The sequence below is a fragment of the Lepidochelys olivacea genome (assembly GCF_965140295.1).
Source record: "Lepidochelys olivacea isolate rLepOli2 genome assembly, chromosome: 1".
In the NCBI taxonomy this organism is placed as follows: domain Eukaryota; kingdom Metazoa; phylum Chordata; order Testudines; family Cheloniidae; genus Lepidochelys; species Lepidochelys olivacea.
Window position 1 is genome coordinate 325,128,660 of NC_140411.1, and position 17,442 is coordinate 325,146,101.

The following is a 17,442-nucleotide window of genomic DNA, read 5'->3' on the forward strand; positions in this document are numbered from 1 at the left end:
TCTGACATTTTTAACACTGCCACAACCTAAACCACTTCATGGATTATGCTTAACTGTACTGTACACAAGGCTATGAAGTTTTATAGAAAACAACAAGTATTTTTGCACAAAAAAAAGTGACTTGTCTAAATCTGGAGAATAATTCAGAATCATTTTTATAGGCAGCAGCTACATGTAAGCTGTAAATGTTACCCGCAATAAAACAAGTTGCCATAAAGCACATATTGTGGATTATCTGCTTCTGGCCTGGTACACAAAGCTCTATTTTCTTCTAGATGAAAAGGACTGGGATTTGGCCAGTTTCAATCGCTCAGAAAAAGTGCACAAATATCTTTGCTTTTTTAAAGTGCTTAGCAGAACTTTGTTTTTTATACTAAAATATCTCTATAATGTGGAATGCGACATCTCTCTTTTGTTAAACAACGTCCGGACAATAAAAGCTTCTTTTTGTAAATTACAGGTAACGTTAAAAACAAAAAATCCTTGTTAAAATAATGTTAAAGGTGAGAAACAAACAAACAGAATTATGAGTCTGGTCCATCTTATCCCATTGTACATAGCTACTCCTGCACACAGGGCCTGTTCCAAAGTCCGAAAAGTCAAAGGAAAGACTCCCATAAATGCAATGAGCTTTGGATCCCTATGGTCAAAACTTCTCTCCAGTGCCCAGCCCAAGAAACTCAGGGGAGCAATGGGGAGCTCCAGAGGAAAGGGAGCTCCCTCTTCGCAGATCTGCTCAAGCCCAGTGTTCCCCCCTTCCTATGAGAAGCTGGGACTGGAGGACATGTGGAGCAATTGCATCCTTCTTCCAACTCACTCCTGCCATGCCATCTCATTTCATGGGGCACACCTGCTCCGATGTTTATGGGAATAATCTGGGGAACTGGACTCCATGCCACACAAGGGGTGGCTTCTACCATTCTCTACCTTCCTACAAAGCAGAATTACAGCATTGCCCCTGCCAGACGCCCATTCAACCTGCAAAGGAGGGGGCAGGATTTGCCCTTTTGGCACATTCGCTTTGCTGAATAACCTTGCATGCCTCCAACTCCCCGGTTAATAGAGGATTTATAATGAGGTAAGTAAAAGACAATTCCTTGTCCTCCTTGATGGGTGTCTCAACTGTAATGTTACTTTAAGAAACTTCTAATATGAAATATTTGATCTTTTTTCTCCAGCACTAACTCCTATACAAGAAAGACATTGCGACTTCCATTTTATTCAAAAAGAAGTTAGCACAACAACATTTCTTTTCATGTCTCTTCCCTTATTACAAGGTTCTGACTTGCTATCACTACAACTCACATGATAAAAATTATCTCCTGTGTATGCTCAGCAACTACATTTCATTACTAAATGCTCTCTAAATGATTCCTGGAGGGCTTAGTCCACTTTAATGATTATCTTCAAAACCAAATTAAAAAGAACAAAAAACCAAAACCCCACAATTTGACCAGCAATTTGATGAGGGGCAGAAACAACTTGTAAATTACATGAAAGAAGCTTTAGAACTCTACAACAGGATTAACAAATTAATTTTTAATAAAATTTTAAAAAATAAAATATGCATCTGGACTAACATCTCCTATACCTATTATCAGACCTACATGATCTGAAGCATCAGAGATATGAAATTCCCCAAACTGTAAGTACGTAACTCATATGCCAATTTAGCCAAAATTATACCACCAATCCTACTTTAACTTTCCCGATGCCCCTGAATTAAACATGTAGTACGTGTGAAGAAATAATTTCACATCTTCTGCAGAAAGCTTTTAATAAAAATGACACTGTGCTTAGACATACTATTTACGTTCTTTTATAAATTAAAATCCTGTCATAAGAAATTATTCAGCTACATTGTATTTATATCTTTTTATCTGGAATGTTAGTAAGTCTACCCACACTATCAAAATCTCTTAGAACGTAAAATATGCACAAATATAAAAACCTGTTGCAAAATAGAAATATTTGTTTCATTTTCTTCATACATTATAAATGTTAACGGATTCTAAAAATAAAACCCTAATTATGTAAGATTAATTTCAAGTATTCAGTTGATCTTGTTTTTATTATAAATAATGCTTGGAATTATGTCTAATACTTATAAGAGCTGGAATATTATCTTTGTATAAAGCAATAGTAAAAGGAAGACTTAAATCCAACTCCACTGGGTGGGAAAAGAAAGTGACAGAAAAGAAGACAGTAGGTTTTGTGCCCTCATTACTCAGCTGCATTCACAGCTGAAATGCATTGTGTTTTTAGTCTCTATGCCTAGAGAGTAGGGAAATGTCATGCATGACTTTAGAAAATTGTCTACAATAAGATAAAAGTCATAAGTGTCAGAAATATAGCAGAGTACTGTGCACAGCGGGATGTAGTTTATGAGAACACCCAAGAAACACTGTTGACAAAGGATAATGGTCTTCTTTTGCTAAAAAGCCCCAGCATTTGCAGAAAAACAAGTCACTGATCTTGTGACAATTTCTATTACAGTCACTTTACTTCAGTTATGCCAAATGAGTGACAGCAGTGCAATAATTTTGTCTAATCATAGATGTTGGTGCAATAGAGTGACAGTTGATCACTAAAGCTATTAGAGATCAGCTGCATTTCAAGTAGCTTAGGCCCCAGTCCAGCAAAAGCACTTAAATCAATGGGACTAATCGCATACTAAAAGTTAAGCACATTCTTAAGTGTATTGCTGGGTCAGGGCCTTAGGAGAGATACATGCTAAAGTCTGTCTCTATTCAGGGCAGCATTTAAACGTGTGCTTACATGCTGTCCTGAATAGGGATTCTTTTCTGAATCATGGCCTGGAGAATAGACTTTTGGGGGTCAGGCAGAAGCCAGGTTACCCATAAAAGTATTTAAGACTATCTTGTGCCCTCAGTGAAGGCTATACACTGGCAACAGTGTGCCTAATAGAGTGTACGTTTGAATGTGTACATGCTGCAACATTTTCAACATCTCATATTTGAGGGCATAAAAGTGTGGTGTGCCTAAATGAGAGCAGAGATCCGAGGCCTGGGAGCCTGGCCCTCTAACTGAGCAGGTGCACATTCAGAGTCCAATCATGCCAAAGCTCTCTGTTTATCATGCTTATTTCCTCCTTTTCCAAATTACAAGAGGGATGTTTTAAACCATTTGCTTCTTAAACAGTTCTTTTTGTTAACAGTTTTATAAAGTTAAAAAGACAGCCACACCCAACTCTGACAAAATACACAATTCAAAGAAAACTCAAGGAGTTAGAAAAGCCCCTGTATAAAATTATATAGCGCAATATAAATCAGATCTAGCAAAGAGTTACAATACAAACTTATCACCCATGTGTGACCGACTACAATAATTAGGCAACCAATAACATTCTTGTTCTTAGAGAGCAAACCCACATTCAAAATATGTCTCTCAGTCCATGAAAAGGCCACCAAACCTGTATCTATAAAACCCAACGATCTCATATAGTTTCATCAAAACTGTACAGCATGAAAAGAAAGGGATATGTGAAAAGGGATTTTTCCTCCATTCAGAATTTCAGGGGTATGACTTTGAGCTTCCAACTTTTTTAAAAACTTATTTCTCTGAAGGATTAACTGGGTAAGGGGTAGAGAGGGAGGAAAATATCATGATATTTTAATGCAGCCTTATAAGATTCTACTTGCCAACACAAGTAATTTTTTTGGCAGGTGAATAAAATACCATTAATTTTTTCATTACCATGGTGAATGTGGGTGAGCAGCTTTTTCTGCCTGACGTGGTGAATTTTCCTGACAATTTTGCAATGCTTCATAAGACAATTAATGTGAGTAAATATCAGCATTTGAATACTGCTAATTTTCTTTTCAGATCCAAAGACACTGTATGAGTAAAGGGAGGAAAGACCTGCTAGAAATAATTTACTTTGCACATAAGACATAAATTGGAAGTGACATGTATATTAATGAGCAATGGGGCAGTGATTGCTGTGAACTTATCAACACAAGATCTTAACCCTATTTTTCTTCCTTTTTTTTTAAACTGATATTTGTGTTCAAAACTGGACATGTACCAGAATGCTCAGATGCACAAATGGGAATGAAAAATCACTTTTTTCCAGTTAACCTTTCCAGTTAAGGCCTTTAAGTGGCACTTATCAATATCTGTCAGTTTATTTGTCCAGGCAATCACGTTTAATTACACCTTACTGTGAACTTAAGGTCATTCTTTGGCAATTTAGCTCACTAATACCAACTACTGATCATAATATATGGTCAAAGATCAATAGCTGGATAGAGTAATATAACCGACATCCACTGTGCCACTAGAGTTGAAACACTGAGCAATTTAGTACAGACCGCTGGATATCACCGCAAAGAAACAAGAGTGGAATCCCATTAGGGAAACGTAGGAGATACATCTCTCCCATAAAGACAGAAGATATTTGTATTTTCAAACTGTGTGATAATTTCAAGTGATTATTCTACAGCATCCTGTTGATTTCTCATTCTGCTTATTTCATATTCAGGCTGCTGTGACAAAAACACCAAATATGTAGGGCTAGAGTCACAAAGGGATTAAGGCACCTAACTGCCACTTTGGGTACCTAAATCCCAGGATCAGGCACCACTGGGATTCACAAAACCCCTGCTCAGTTGCTGCCAAACCCTGTAGGTTCCTAAGATTTTGCATTAAAAGTTCCCGTTGGTGCTGATATTGTGCCTCTCAGTACACACACTGTGGCTCCCCTGTAGGTGTCTGGGTGCCTAAGCCCCAGTGCAAAGCACAAACCAGGGGAAGATAGGAATTCCTCCGCCTAACTCGCCTGTAGGGCCCAATCTTCGATGCATGCTCACGGGAGGAGGATGCAGAGGAGTACCTCACTCAACTTTTATCCCAGTGGCTAGGGTACTCATCAAGGATGTGGGAGTGCCCTGGTTCATGTTGCCCGTCCACCTGACACAGAGAAGGGTTTCAAATAGGGATCTGCCACCTCTCAGGTGAGTGCCCTAACTCCTGGTGAATCTCCAAGAGAGGGCTTGCAGCTGAGAATCCCAAGGAGAGGGAGATGCCTCCCGCCAGCCTGGATTTAGGTGCCAAACTCTCAGAGAGAGACATGCCTTAGGACACCCCCCCCTCCCTGGCATCTCCCACTGGCTATAGGAATCCACCTAGTGTGCTGGCTTTGGTGAATCCCATTCACAGGTGCCTATATCCCACCAGTCATTGTACAGGAAGCCTGAGTGCTTAACTCAAATTTTGTGAATCCCAGTGATTTTTTTAGGTGCCTAGAAGTTAAAGTTCTTTTGTGAATCCAGCCCCTGTTCCCAGATTTATTTTACTTTTATGAGTCATTTGGTTGCTGATTAGCTATTACATTATTTTAACTTTTGTCAAAAAAGAAAGATAAGGATATACAGTATGGTACACCATATGCATTTCATTTGGTATAATGCACAGATACCTGTATTGCACACCATAGGTAAATTCATACAATCGAAGAATTAAATCCCCTTTGGAAACCATTACTTTCCATGATCAGAAAACATTATTACACTTAATTTTCTCCCAAATGAAGTATTTTATTACATGAAGGCATTTGTAACTAGGCAGTAGAAAGGAGAACCAGACCAGAAGCAGGGCAGTGAGGTCACCAAGAGCTGCTCTTCCCCCAGAAGGCTTTTAAATGATTAATACATCAGCAGCTGAAAATTATTCCACATCAGAAGCATCATTGTCAGACAGATGATAATTACTTCCCTTCACCCGAATATATTCAATATACCTCCCTTCATCAGAATCTGAAATACCACATGTACATAGCCTGTTTTCAAACAAAGATTCAATTTCCTCTAGTTTTTTCCCTTTAGTCTCAGGAAGGCAGCCGTAGATGAAAATGAGTCCCATACCAGCAAACCCTGCATAGAGGAAGAATGCCCCTGCAATACAAAACAACACACATACTAGGTTACAGAACTTTATCCCTCCTGTCTTTACCATCTCCCACAGAAACAACAGAATTAGGAGGCTACAGAAATCAAAGAAGTTTGTGAAATATGAACTGCAGCATTACAATAAAGGAGCACATGTCTGTGGACATGAGAAAAAACGGCTTTTTTACATCACTCTAGAATAAATCAAATTAGTAAGGAGCAATACTCCACTTGATTTTAGAATAACATGGAAACTCAAACAGATCCTTTTAACTTCCCATCAGTTAAAAGAAATAGCAATAACATTACTGGAGGTCTGCAATAAAGAGACACGTGAAAGGGAAGGTTTGGCTTCCCCCGGGCTGAATGGGCCTTGAGGTGACCCAGAAAACAGAGAAACATCAACAAAAATAGCCAAAAGGATTACACAGATTAAACCAGACTTCTGAATTTACCCTATCCCTAATTACTATTTGCAATGACTGTATAAACACATGACTAGGCATGTGATGGTAATGACAAGAAGGGGAATCTCAGATACTACTATGTGATAAAAGTTGGCAAATGCTACCCTTTTAAATGGGCACCACAGTATTATACTAAACAGAAGGTTTCCCTCATTTTCCTCATTATAAATGATCTGTTTACATTCCCTTCTTAAAGAATGAAACTTACTAAACTAGTGTTAATCAAGAACTTGGCAGCTAAAATGGCATACCACAAAACAGCTAGTATATCATCATCTAAACCAGGGGTGGGCAAACTTTTTGGCCCAAGGGCCACATCTGGGTGGGGAAATTGCATGCAGGGCCAGGGGCCGGGGATTGGGGTGTGGAAGGGAGTGCGGGGTGTGGGAGGGGGTGAGGTGTGCAGGAAGGGGCTCAAGGCAAGGAGTTGGGTCAAAGAAGGAGTGCGGAGTGTATGTGGAGGCTCAGGGCAGGGGGTTGGGGTACAGGAGGGGGGCAGGGTGCAGCAGGGAGCTCAGGGCAGGGGTTTGCGGTTCAGGGGGCTCAGGGCATGGAGCTGGGGGGCAGGAGGGGTTCAGGTTCTGACCCAGCGTCGCTTACCTGGGGTGGCTCCAGGGTGACAGCGGCATGCACCGGGGCCAAGGCAAGCTCCCTGCCTGCCTGTCCTGGCCCAGCACCGCTCTGGGAAGCAGCTGGCACCATGTCCCTGCAGCCCCTGGGGGGGGTGGGGGGGGGGCAGAGAGCTCCGCATGCTGCTCTTGCCTGTGGGTACCTCTCCCGAAGCTCCCATTGGCCGTGGTTCCCTGTTCCTGGCCAATGGGAGCTTCAGGGGAGGTACCCACAGGCAAGAGCAGCGCACAGAGCCCTCTGCCCCCCTCCCCCAGGGGTTGCAGGGATGTGGCAATCCCGCCGGCCAGATCCAAAGGGTGGCAATCCCACGGGCCGGATCCAAAGCCCTCATGGGCCGGATCTGGCTCGCGGGCCATAGTTTTCCCACCCCTGATCTAAACTGTAGTAAATCTATGTGCCATGTAAGAATGCAAATGTTATTACTGCAGATTAAGACATAAACAACATCTTACCATAGTATGTAAGGTATTCTGCTGTATGCAAAAATGTCAGTGACACCAGAACATTGAAAATCCAGTTTACACCAGATGAACATGCATTTCCTGTACTTCTAGCCCAAAGTGGATAGATTTCAGAATTTACTGTCCAGGGCATAGGTCCCATTCCTGAGAATTTAAAAAAAGATCAATTTTAGTATAACAATCAGACTGAACAGTAAGAGAAGCTTCAAGTGGTCTGACCATTAAGAACTTCAAATGTTTGCTATTTACTTAAAGCTATGTGCTGAAACAAGTATTTGCTTACCAGGTGCGAAGAAAACCAAGTATAAAATAAGGCCCAGAAGTGTTGTCCAAGAGTATGGAGTAGGGCAGAAATTATATGCCCAAAATAATTCTTCTGTTTTGAATCTGGTTTCATTTGAACATCTGAAAAATAACCATATAAAATAATCATTAGATAATTGTGTTCAGGGAAATTAGCAGCCTTTCAATACAAATGTGGTATCCGAATGTCTTAATGAAAAAAACAAGCAAATATATTTTCAAAACTTTTAATGTCAGATCAAGCAAGTATAAAGTTAGAAAACTGAATTGTTCCTTAATTTAATAAAGACATTTTGAGCCAAATGCTACATTTAAGTACATGCCTATTTCAAAACCATTCAAAGACATTTTGTGTTTGACATTGTGGCCCAAGGAATAGTAACCGGCGGCTCTGCACTTAAATACTGTACTCGTGTTCTTGGGGCCCAATCCTCCAATTCTTCAGACGAATAGTCTTTGCTACACATGAATAGTCCCATCAAAACCAATTCACATAAACATTACCCATCTGAGTAAGAGGTGCAGCATCAGGCCCATAAGCTGGAAGTGCTGCAACAGTAGCGTATTCATGCCCGAAGTGTGGAGTGCTAAACTTTTAACTCAAAGTACATAGTTTTTACACTGGAATCTTTGGACATAACCAGTAAGGCATTGGTCCGTGCCAAAACCAGAAAAACATGTTTGTATAACAGGGGGAAAAAGTTATTTTCTTCTAAAGACTACACCAATGTCTATGTATAGTACTTCATTTAAGTATTTAAGGAGAAAGTATTTGAATTGCTGGAGAAAAAGTATGCTTCTCCATCTCCATCTCTCCCACTCTGCATGCATTTAGAAACTGTGCATTTCCAGAAATAAAGTGTACAAAATAGAGCTTATGATCCATGCATATAAAAGCATATCAAAACATAATGTCAAATAGTTTAGTATCAGTGAATTAGTTTAGTATTTTATTTTTTATAGATTTAAAGGGACACCACCAACTTGAAATTTTTGAATTGATTTTTTTTAAATCCACTTTCTGAAAGAGTACTCTTTAAATAGTATGTTTTGATTAATTACAATTCATTAATTATTTTTGGTAAGGATTTTCCTGTTTTCCTGTTGATGTTTATAAGGATCTTTTCAGCAAGTCAGAAATTAACTGACTCTACAATGACCAATTGTGCTGTGAAATGCATAAAGTAAATAAACTTGAAGGAGATATTTTCTTCTCCCTTCCCCGAATAACTTTTTAATTATAATAACCTTAGCTGTTACTGTTGACTACCGTAGTACCACATTTTCAGTCAGAAATGTGATTTTTAAGATGACAGTGTCCCTACAGTATAGACAAAACATTACTTATTTGTAGACGAAAAAGTATAAAGAATTGAACATCTGTGTAGGTTAAAAATTTCTGATACAGCTGCACACTCATGCATTTGATGTGTCATATAGCATGAAAAACAGGATGCACTGGTATAAGTGGGCAATAAGTAGTGAGGAGGAAGAGCAGGAATTACCATCTGGAACGTATTATTGGGCCTGTCATTATTACAGTTGGTTCCCAAAAAAATGCAAAAGAAAAACTGTTATATCTCTTAAACTTGGTACGCTGCTGGTTTATGAAATGAATGATGAATTGTGACAGAGTGCTGAGAACCAGCAGCTGAAGCAGCACTCTGGTCACTGCAAATTTAGTTAGTTCCCTCCAGAGACCCTGAGTTCCAAAGGAGTGGATAATTACTAGGCTGGGAGAGCTAAGTTGCTAATTGGCATGTTAACTGCCAGAGTAGAAAAGGAGCACAGGAGGAAAGTATGAGGAGGAAAACAGAGAGAGGTGGGGACGGGGCAGGCCAGCAGGGCCATGGTAAAGGGAGATCTCTGCGTGGAGAGATCCCTGCCCTCTCTTCTGTCTGGCAAAAAGGAATGATGATAGAATTGCTGGATGGGTAAGAGGGTGGTGTTGATATAACATGTTAGGATATAGATATTCAGACCTGTCTGTAAAGGCCTATACTCTAAGAATTTAGGTGTATTCTTATCACTTAGCTAGTTCTAGAGGTATAAAAGAGAATCAAAATCACTGTCTGCTGGTGTAAGGTCCTTCTCTTACTGTGACAGTCTGAGGCCCTGTGCTTAGGCTAAGATCTTTGGCTAAGCAGCAGAGGCAGCCATAAGCTGGGAAGCAAATGGTCAGATCCTCACATTCCAAACTAGTCACACTGAAATAAGGTGCTATTGGGCTGTTAGGAATACAATCCTGTCCTGATAATGCCTATCGCCTCCAGAGAAAGGGAAGTGCCTAGAAGATGTAAAAGGAAACTTAGTTTGATAGCATCCTGTCTGGCAAGAACTCACTTATCAATAGCTGGGATGTGAAATCCTCATTTCTTTGTTGTTCCATCACTGTAGTCCCCATTTCCCTATTGTTTGTCTGTATAAACTCTGTCTGGTTCTGTGATTGTTTCTGTCTGTTGTATAATTAATTTTGCTGGGTGTAAACTAATTAAGGTGGTGGGATATAATTGGTTACATAATCATGTTACAATATGTTAGGATTGGGTTAAATTTCAGTAAAATGATTGGTTAAGGTATAGCTAAGCAGTACTCAAATTTTACTATATAGTCTGCAGTCAATCAGGAAGTGGGTGGGGGGGAATGGGAACAGCAAATGGGGGTGCGGAAATTGGAATCATGTTTAGCTAAGGAATGGGAACAGGGACACAGGTAAGGCTCTGTGGTGTCAAAGCTGGGAAGGGGGACACTAAGGAAGGAAACTGGTATCATGCTTGCTGGAAGTTCACCCCAATAAGCATCGAATTGTTTGCACCTTTGGACTTCGAGTACTGTTGCTCTCTGTTCATGCGAGAAGGACCAGGGAAGTAAGTGGGTGAAGGAATAAGCCCCCTAACATAACACAAATAAACTACACCGTGGTGGTTACAAACCAGAGGTGTTAGAGCCATTTGTCCAGGAAGACAGGAGCAGAGAGCCATGCCCTATCACATAAAGATAACAACATGGCTGATAAAACATAATACTTCCTAATTGGAATTAACCCACTATATATTCTCAGGCAAAGTTTGAGCATACAGGTCAATTCAATGTTTACTGTTAAGTTTACATAATGTTTAAGTTTAAAACAAACCCAAATCTCAACTTCAGAATGCCTGGAAATATAGGCACACTTCAAATAGGTATAAAAATAATCCAAACACTGGATAGATTGTCAATGCACATTTAAAGCCAGAAAAACAACCTTAACTCTTCCCTAGTTTAATTGAGTTATAAGGATTTCTACATCACCATTTGCATGTGTTCAGTACTCTTATGTTTTTGAGTACTTTTAAACAAATGGTTTAAGCTAAGAAAGCTGGGTTATGCATGTGTGATGAACATAGCTATTAAGTGACACCTTTCATCTCCTAACACTGATGTACCTGTATTGGAACCATAATTCACTCTCTGCAGAATAAAGGGCACGTTTAGTAACCCTGTCTCATTCAGTTTCTTCTGGTTTGTTTCTGGCCTTCAGGTATCAAACATATGGATAACCAAGGCCAGTTAAGTACCCCCCACAAAAGATGGTTATCAACTTGCCAGGCAGAAAGAACAAACAGATCTTTAGCAACTGCTGCTACATGGATATCCAGAAGCAGCTGGCAATCTAACAAGACCCCAGGTTGCAAACCTGATTAAGACTGAGGGATCAAGGAAACTGCTATAATCTTTGTCATTTCTTCTGGTTGGCTCTCCCAACTCTTAAACATGACACCAGGTCTTGTCTCATCTCACCTCTGATATTTTGTTTGTGGCTTCGTTCAATGTCACGTTGTACACTGAAATAGCTTGAAAAACAACATCCCCTACCTTTTTTTGGCAAACTTTTACAGTATAAACAGTTTCATGCATTCCTCCCTGATGGGTAAAGGTTCAATTTGATTTAGGCAATGTACAGTGTGTGATATTCACGCAAGATGATGAATTGACTGGAAGACTATCCTTGTGCATAAGTTTGTGGTTCCTTAAATGCCGAGCAAATGATGTTTGATATATTTAATATCCTAGCACCTGGTGATTGCATAGCCTTCTCCCATTCACCCCTGCATGGTCACCTTCTTTGCATTTGCATCACCATCAAATCATGGAATTGCTCAGACAATGCCCTCCGGTTTCATTAGCACACATTTGCTTCTTTCACTGCTACTGTTAGTACATTTGCAGGTGCATAGTAATGAATAGAAGCTGATTATTACTTTAAAATGTCTTGTTGCAAACAATATTGTAATTGGTTTCTTTGTTCCTTTCAGTCTGCACTGCGGCTGCCCATCAAAGAAGAGTCCGCTGCTTTCTTATGATTTTTTCCTCACAGTACACAAAGATGTTACTTTGTTTTATCATCTTGTAGCTATATCTACCGGCATGCACCAACCTACTGATTCCCATAGGCATCACCACCAAGAGGCTTGGATGTTTCATTCTATCACAGTTTTTCTCCAGGTGTGTCCTTCTACTTTTGACAGAATGGAACAAACAAAGCATATGGGGAAAAAAACACATGTCATTAAAAACCTCCTTCTGCTGGGGCCACTGACCTGCTCTCTCTAGAAACGTCAGTAACGGAGAGGAAGTACTGTTTCAAGGAAAGCTGATTCAGTGTCATGGGTATAGGAAAACACAGCATTAGAAACTAAATGTTAGTATAAACTTGGGCAGGTATGATCCTCTGTGCTTTATTTATCTTCTCTATAGTGAGGTGGCACATGGCACCCAGAAGAAACCCATTAGCTACAGATAGAGATATATATTTGCACTTGCTGAAGGCTGACACATCAAGATATGTAAATAAATAAAACGAATGCAAGGCCAATAGGTTAGAAACTGACTGCTGCATGAAGTACTGTTAATGTAGTCATTCTAATGCAATCATCTACCATTTTACTAAGAAAATATATTAATAATAACAACTATACAGCATGCTGCTACATAAAGGGCTGTATTTGGAACTGCATGAATGGAATATCTATGGTAGTTACCCAAATGCTTTCTGAGCAATTTCATCACTTTAATGGGAATGCAAATACAAGGAGAAAATTCCATGGAAATAGTTTACAAAAGAAATAATGCAAATCAGGTCCCAGCAGAAAGAGTTTATAAATAACAAGAATGTGTCAGATCATAAAACTATAAGCTGTAAGGATATATCAGATCTCTTCCCCTTAAATTGCAGCTGAAGTGAAAACATAATAATCTCACAGTTAAAACATTTTAATGCAAGTTGCTTTTGTCATGTATTTTCTGCAAACACTTTAAGAAGCACCCTTTACTTTAAATTAATGGAAACTAAACAGCCATAACATATTGAGAAATCTACCCCGAATTACTCTCAGTATCTCAGGAGAACTCAAACTGCTAACAGGAGATTTTATCATCCTCATGGGCTGAAAACAAATCTAGAGCAACAGTTTATATAATGACATAGGCTATGGTGTTCCACTCAAAAGCAAATTTGTAGTAATTCATGTTAATGCAGTAACACTATTTGTGTTGAACTCAGATGAAACGCTTATTAACTCTTACCTATAGTAATGCTAGGTAATGATTATTGGAACTTTACTTTTAGTAAATATGGTAAAAACTCATTTGAAACAGATGATTAATTTACTGGGTTATTTATTTTTAATACATCCATTTATACATAGTAAGTCACCACTATCGTCATCTCAGGTCAAATGCTGCTAACAATTTTAAAGTTCTTATGCTTACACAGAAGTGTGTCACTTTCTGATTTCACTGTGACCACAGAAGGCATTTCTTTATCAGAAAAGTCACTGAAGTTAGGAATATTTGAAAAACCTTATTTTCTAAGGGCTTAATCCAAGGTCTCTTGAAGTTAACTGGAGTCTTTCCATGGACTTCAGTTGTCTTTAGATTTTTATAACCGTAAATGCATATTTTTAATGTGCAATATATTAACACATTTTTAAAACCATGTAAACACTCAGGAGGATAAAAACTGCTCTGGACTGTCCAAAGTATTTCGGTAGAAGTAATGGGATGAAACTGAGAAGAAGAGGATAATTTCCTTGAGAGTCAGCATTAGTTTTCCTAACAATGAGGCCAATTGGACTGTGGAATAACTCCCCAGGGCAGTGCTGGAAATACCAGCATGGGCATTATTTAGAACTACATTAGAGAAATCATTAGGAAGTATATTGGAAAAAAAATCAGCAAAACAAGAGAAAGTGACCCAACTGATCTTTCCTTCTCTAATTCCTATTAACTTTTGCTTTGTTGTAAGGGTCACATATTGGTGCAACATCATGAAATAGACAATAAGAACATAAGAATGGCCATAATGGGTCAGACCAATGGTCTATCTAGACCAATTATCCCACCTTTTGACAGCGGCCAATGCCAGACATTTTCCTCTTCAGAGGAAATGAACAGAACAGGGCAATTATCCAGTGTCATCCACTCTCAGCTTCAGGCAGTTGGAGGTTTAGGGACATCCAGAGTATAGGTGGACAGGATATTACACGACCAACACAGAAAAATGTAATATTCCTATAAAAATGGGTATTGTTGTCCCACTAAGCACATTTGTGGGAGTTAGATTTTTAACCCAAAGGATTTTTTCATAGTAAAATGTATTATATATGATGGCCTCCTCTTTACTAACATTCTGGCCTGTTCACCAGCATTTTAGACTAATGCAGTTAAAAGTTCAAAGCTTTCGCCCACGAAGTCTAAGGATACAAAATAATTTTCTACAAACTCACCAGTGTTATGATTCAGCTCTTTAAACTCTTGGTAAAATAAACACATTTCAAAATGATCCTCTGTACTTGGAGATGACGTGTAGCTGTCAAGGCTAATTCCCCACTCTGGCACTTTGAGTGCAGAAGATGGGGGCCCGCAAGGATTTAAAAAATTAACACTGGCCACTTCAGGTTTGTATTAAACTCCAAAGGTTACAGTTTTTCTCTGACCTTGGATTGGTAGATGCTGCCACCACCCAAGTGCAGAACCCCTTTGAAAGCCCAGGAAGGTGCACTTGGGAATTCCTTTCTGTGGGGTACTCTCAAGTCCTTCTACGCCCCTCTCTGGGGAAGAGCTCAGAAAAAAAAAAAAAAAGGAAATCAGCTGTTTCCACCAGCTAATTAAACAACATGTGCACAAACCTCTTACGACATAAAAATCAAAATCTGTTCTTAAAAAGGTAAATTTTATTAATAAAAAATAAGAAAGAAAATACATCCGGGAACTCAGGCTGTTGCTAGATTTTAAAAGAGCAACGATAAGAATAAAACACCAAGAATAGCTTTCCTGAGATCCAGCTTAAAGGTTACAAGCAAAACAAAAGCACTTGGGGTTAGCACAGAGGAATCCACAAGCCGTAATGAAATAAAAGGGATAAACTTAATTGCATCTTGCTAGACATTCCCTGACCTACTTACATATCTGGGTTTTAAATGAGTAGTTTCTAGGTATGATACTGATGATTTTTTTCATACCTGGCCCAAGCTTCTTACAGCATAGCTGTTGCCCTGTCTGCCTCTCCCCGGGAGAACAGACAGACAGACAAAAGGAGAGTCTTTTTTCAATTTTAAAAAGTTCTAGTCTTCCCATTGGCTCTTTTGGCCAGGTGCCCACTCCCTTCCTTTTACCTATGTATAGCAGTGAGACTTTTTAACCCTTTACAGGTAGGGCAATTAGAGAACAGTTACTAAAAGGGATTTTATAGCTACTGGCTGGCTGGGTGTCTATAAAAGGGAGCTATTCCCAACCCCTTCATTTGTCAGAGTAGCCATAGCTGCTGATGGTGTACAAAGAAATTGGGTCTGATTCTCATTTACACAACACTCACTTTTCACTGCTCGAACAGTGTACATCCACTTTGGGGCTATTAATACTCCAAATGACAAGTTCCTGTGTTAAGTGATGATGATCCACAATTTACTTTTGCCATTAGATAACAGGGTTCATTCACTGTGGCCACTCTGTTTCATAGCCTCTGCTGTAACTGTGGTTCTGCGAGATATGAGCAGATGTGTATTCTACTAGGTGCACACCCAAACAGAACCGGAGAATTTTTCCTAGCAGTACCTATAGAAGGCAGCACTCGCGTCTCGTGGCCACACCCCTTCCACTGGCTATCTGAGACTGCCTCAATCCCCTTTCAGTTCCTTCCCACCAATCATTCAGTAACTAAACTCCGATGCAGAGAGCATGGAGGGTGGGTCACGGAATACACAGCTGCATAACATCTCAAAGAACTAGTTACAGTAAGTAACTGTTTCTTCTCCTTTGAGTAGCTGCAGCCATGAATTCCACTTAGGTGACTCACAAGCAGTACCCATAGGGGGTGGGACTCAGTCTACTTGAACAAGGACTGCAAGACTGCCTTCCCAAAGTTTGCATCTGCTCTGGATGCCATGGTAATGCCATAATGATTCATAAACATATGTATTGATGACCATGTGGTAGCCGTGAAAATGTCCAATATTGAGATGTCACTCAAGAATGCCACTGACATAGCTTGCACTCTGGTAAAAGGGGCTTGCTCCCACTGAGGGGCGTGTATATGAATCTATTTCATGTGCAGTCTTGATACAGGATGTCACTCCTTTAGAGATCATCTGTGAAGAGACCGCTTGCCCCTTCTCAGGGTCTGCATATGGCACAAACAGGCGAGGCGAAGCAATGAAGGGTCAATCCTGTCCAGACATCAGCTGATGTCTAACATGTGAAGGCACTGCTCCTCTGAGATGAATGCAGCTTCGGAAAGAACAGGGAAAGAAACTGCCTGGTTCCAACGAAACCGAGACCACTTTAAACAAAAATTTGGGGTGCGGCTGCAAGGTCACTTTGTCTTTGGAGAACTGTATATAAGGAGGGTCTGCCATCAAAGCCTGCAGCTCACATGCTCTCCTTGTGGATGTTATTGCCACCAAATGTAGGTTTTTGACACAAGAGAGTAAAGGGACAAGATGTCGAGGCTTGAACGGAGGGCCCATCAGAGCCTCTAAGACTATCCTAAGATCCCACACAGGAACTGTTTCCTACTCCAACAGATGGAGACAAAGAATTCCTTTTAAGAATTTTGTTACCGTGGCATTGGAAAATACCAGTGAAAGGTTGGACAGTAAACTGGCCTGAGCCACATTTGAAGAGGGCGAAGGCGCAACATGGCAAACGGAACCACCTGTGTGCATGTGACCCAAGTGTCTCAGGCACAAGTGAACCATTGTGGAAGGCTGAGACTGCAGACTGAGACAAAGGCAACAAATTGTCTGAAACCAGTTGGTCAGCAAAAATGCTCTCAAACTTGTAAGATTCATATCCGCAGACACATCCTGAGTGAACCTGGAGAGGCAACCGATAAAGCAGAACATATATTTTGGAGTAAAACTGATTATATGTATGTAGTCTTAATGCCATCTGAACTAAGACTCAAAGCATAACTCTCTTTGCCAAAAGATGAATAATAAATCGATTTCGAAAGTAACTAAATTCTGAAATATCAACAAGCATCTTTTCTCACAGTTTCCGAGTCACTGGCTCACATGCCTCAGAATGGATCCATTGAACATGTAAACCTTTCTGGAGGAGCTTAGGTCCACATCCACAATTCTTACACCTGTAACATACATCTGGAGTAACGTCTTGATCATAAAAACACAC

At 39.9% G+C, this 17,442-nt stretch overlaps 1 protein-coding gene across 1 annotated transcript in view; it reads right to left on the reverse strand.

Moving 5' to 3' along the window:
* Positions 1-2,037: 2,037 nt before the first annotated feature.
* SLC2A13 (solute carrier family 2 member 13) overlaps positions 2,038-17,442 on the reverse strand; it is a 326,327-nt gene continuing 310,922 nt past the window's right edge. Inside the window, exons 8-10 of the mRNA XM_084616563.1 lie at positions 7,751-7,872; positions 7,459-7,611; positions 2,038-5,915 (exon numbers count right to left, since the gene is read on the reverse strand). Coding sequence (XP_084472689.1) covers positions 5,689-5,915; positions 7,459-7,611; positions 7,751-7,872 — 502 coding nt within the window. The 3' untranslated portion in view covers positions 2,038-5,688. The remainder of the gene's footprint in view (positions 5,916-7,458; positions 7,612-7,750; positions 7,873-17,442) is intronic.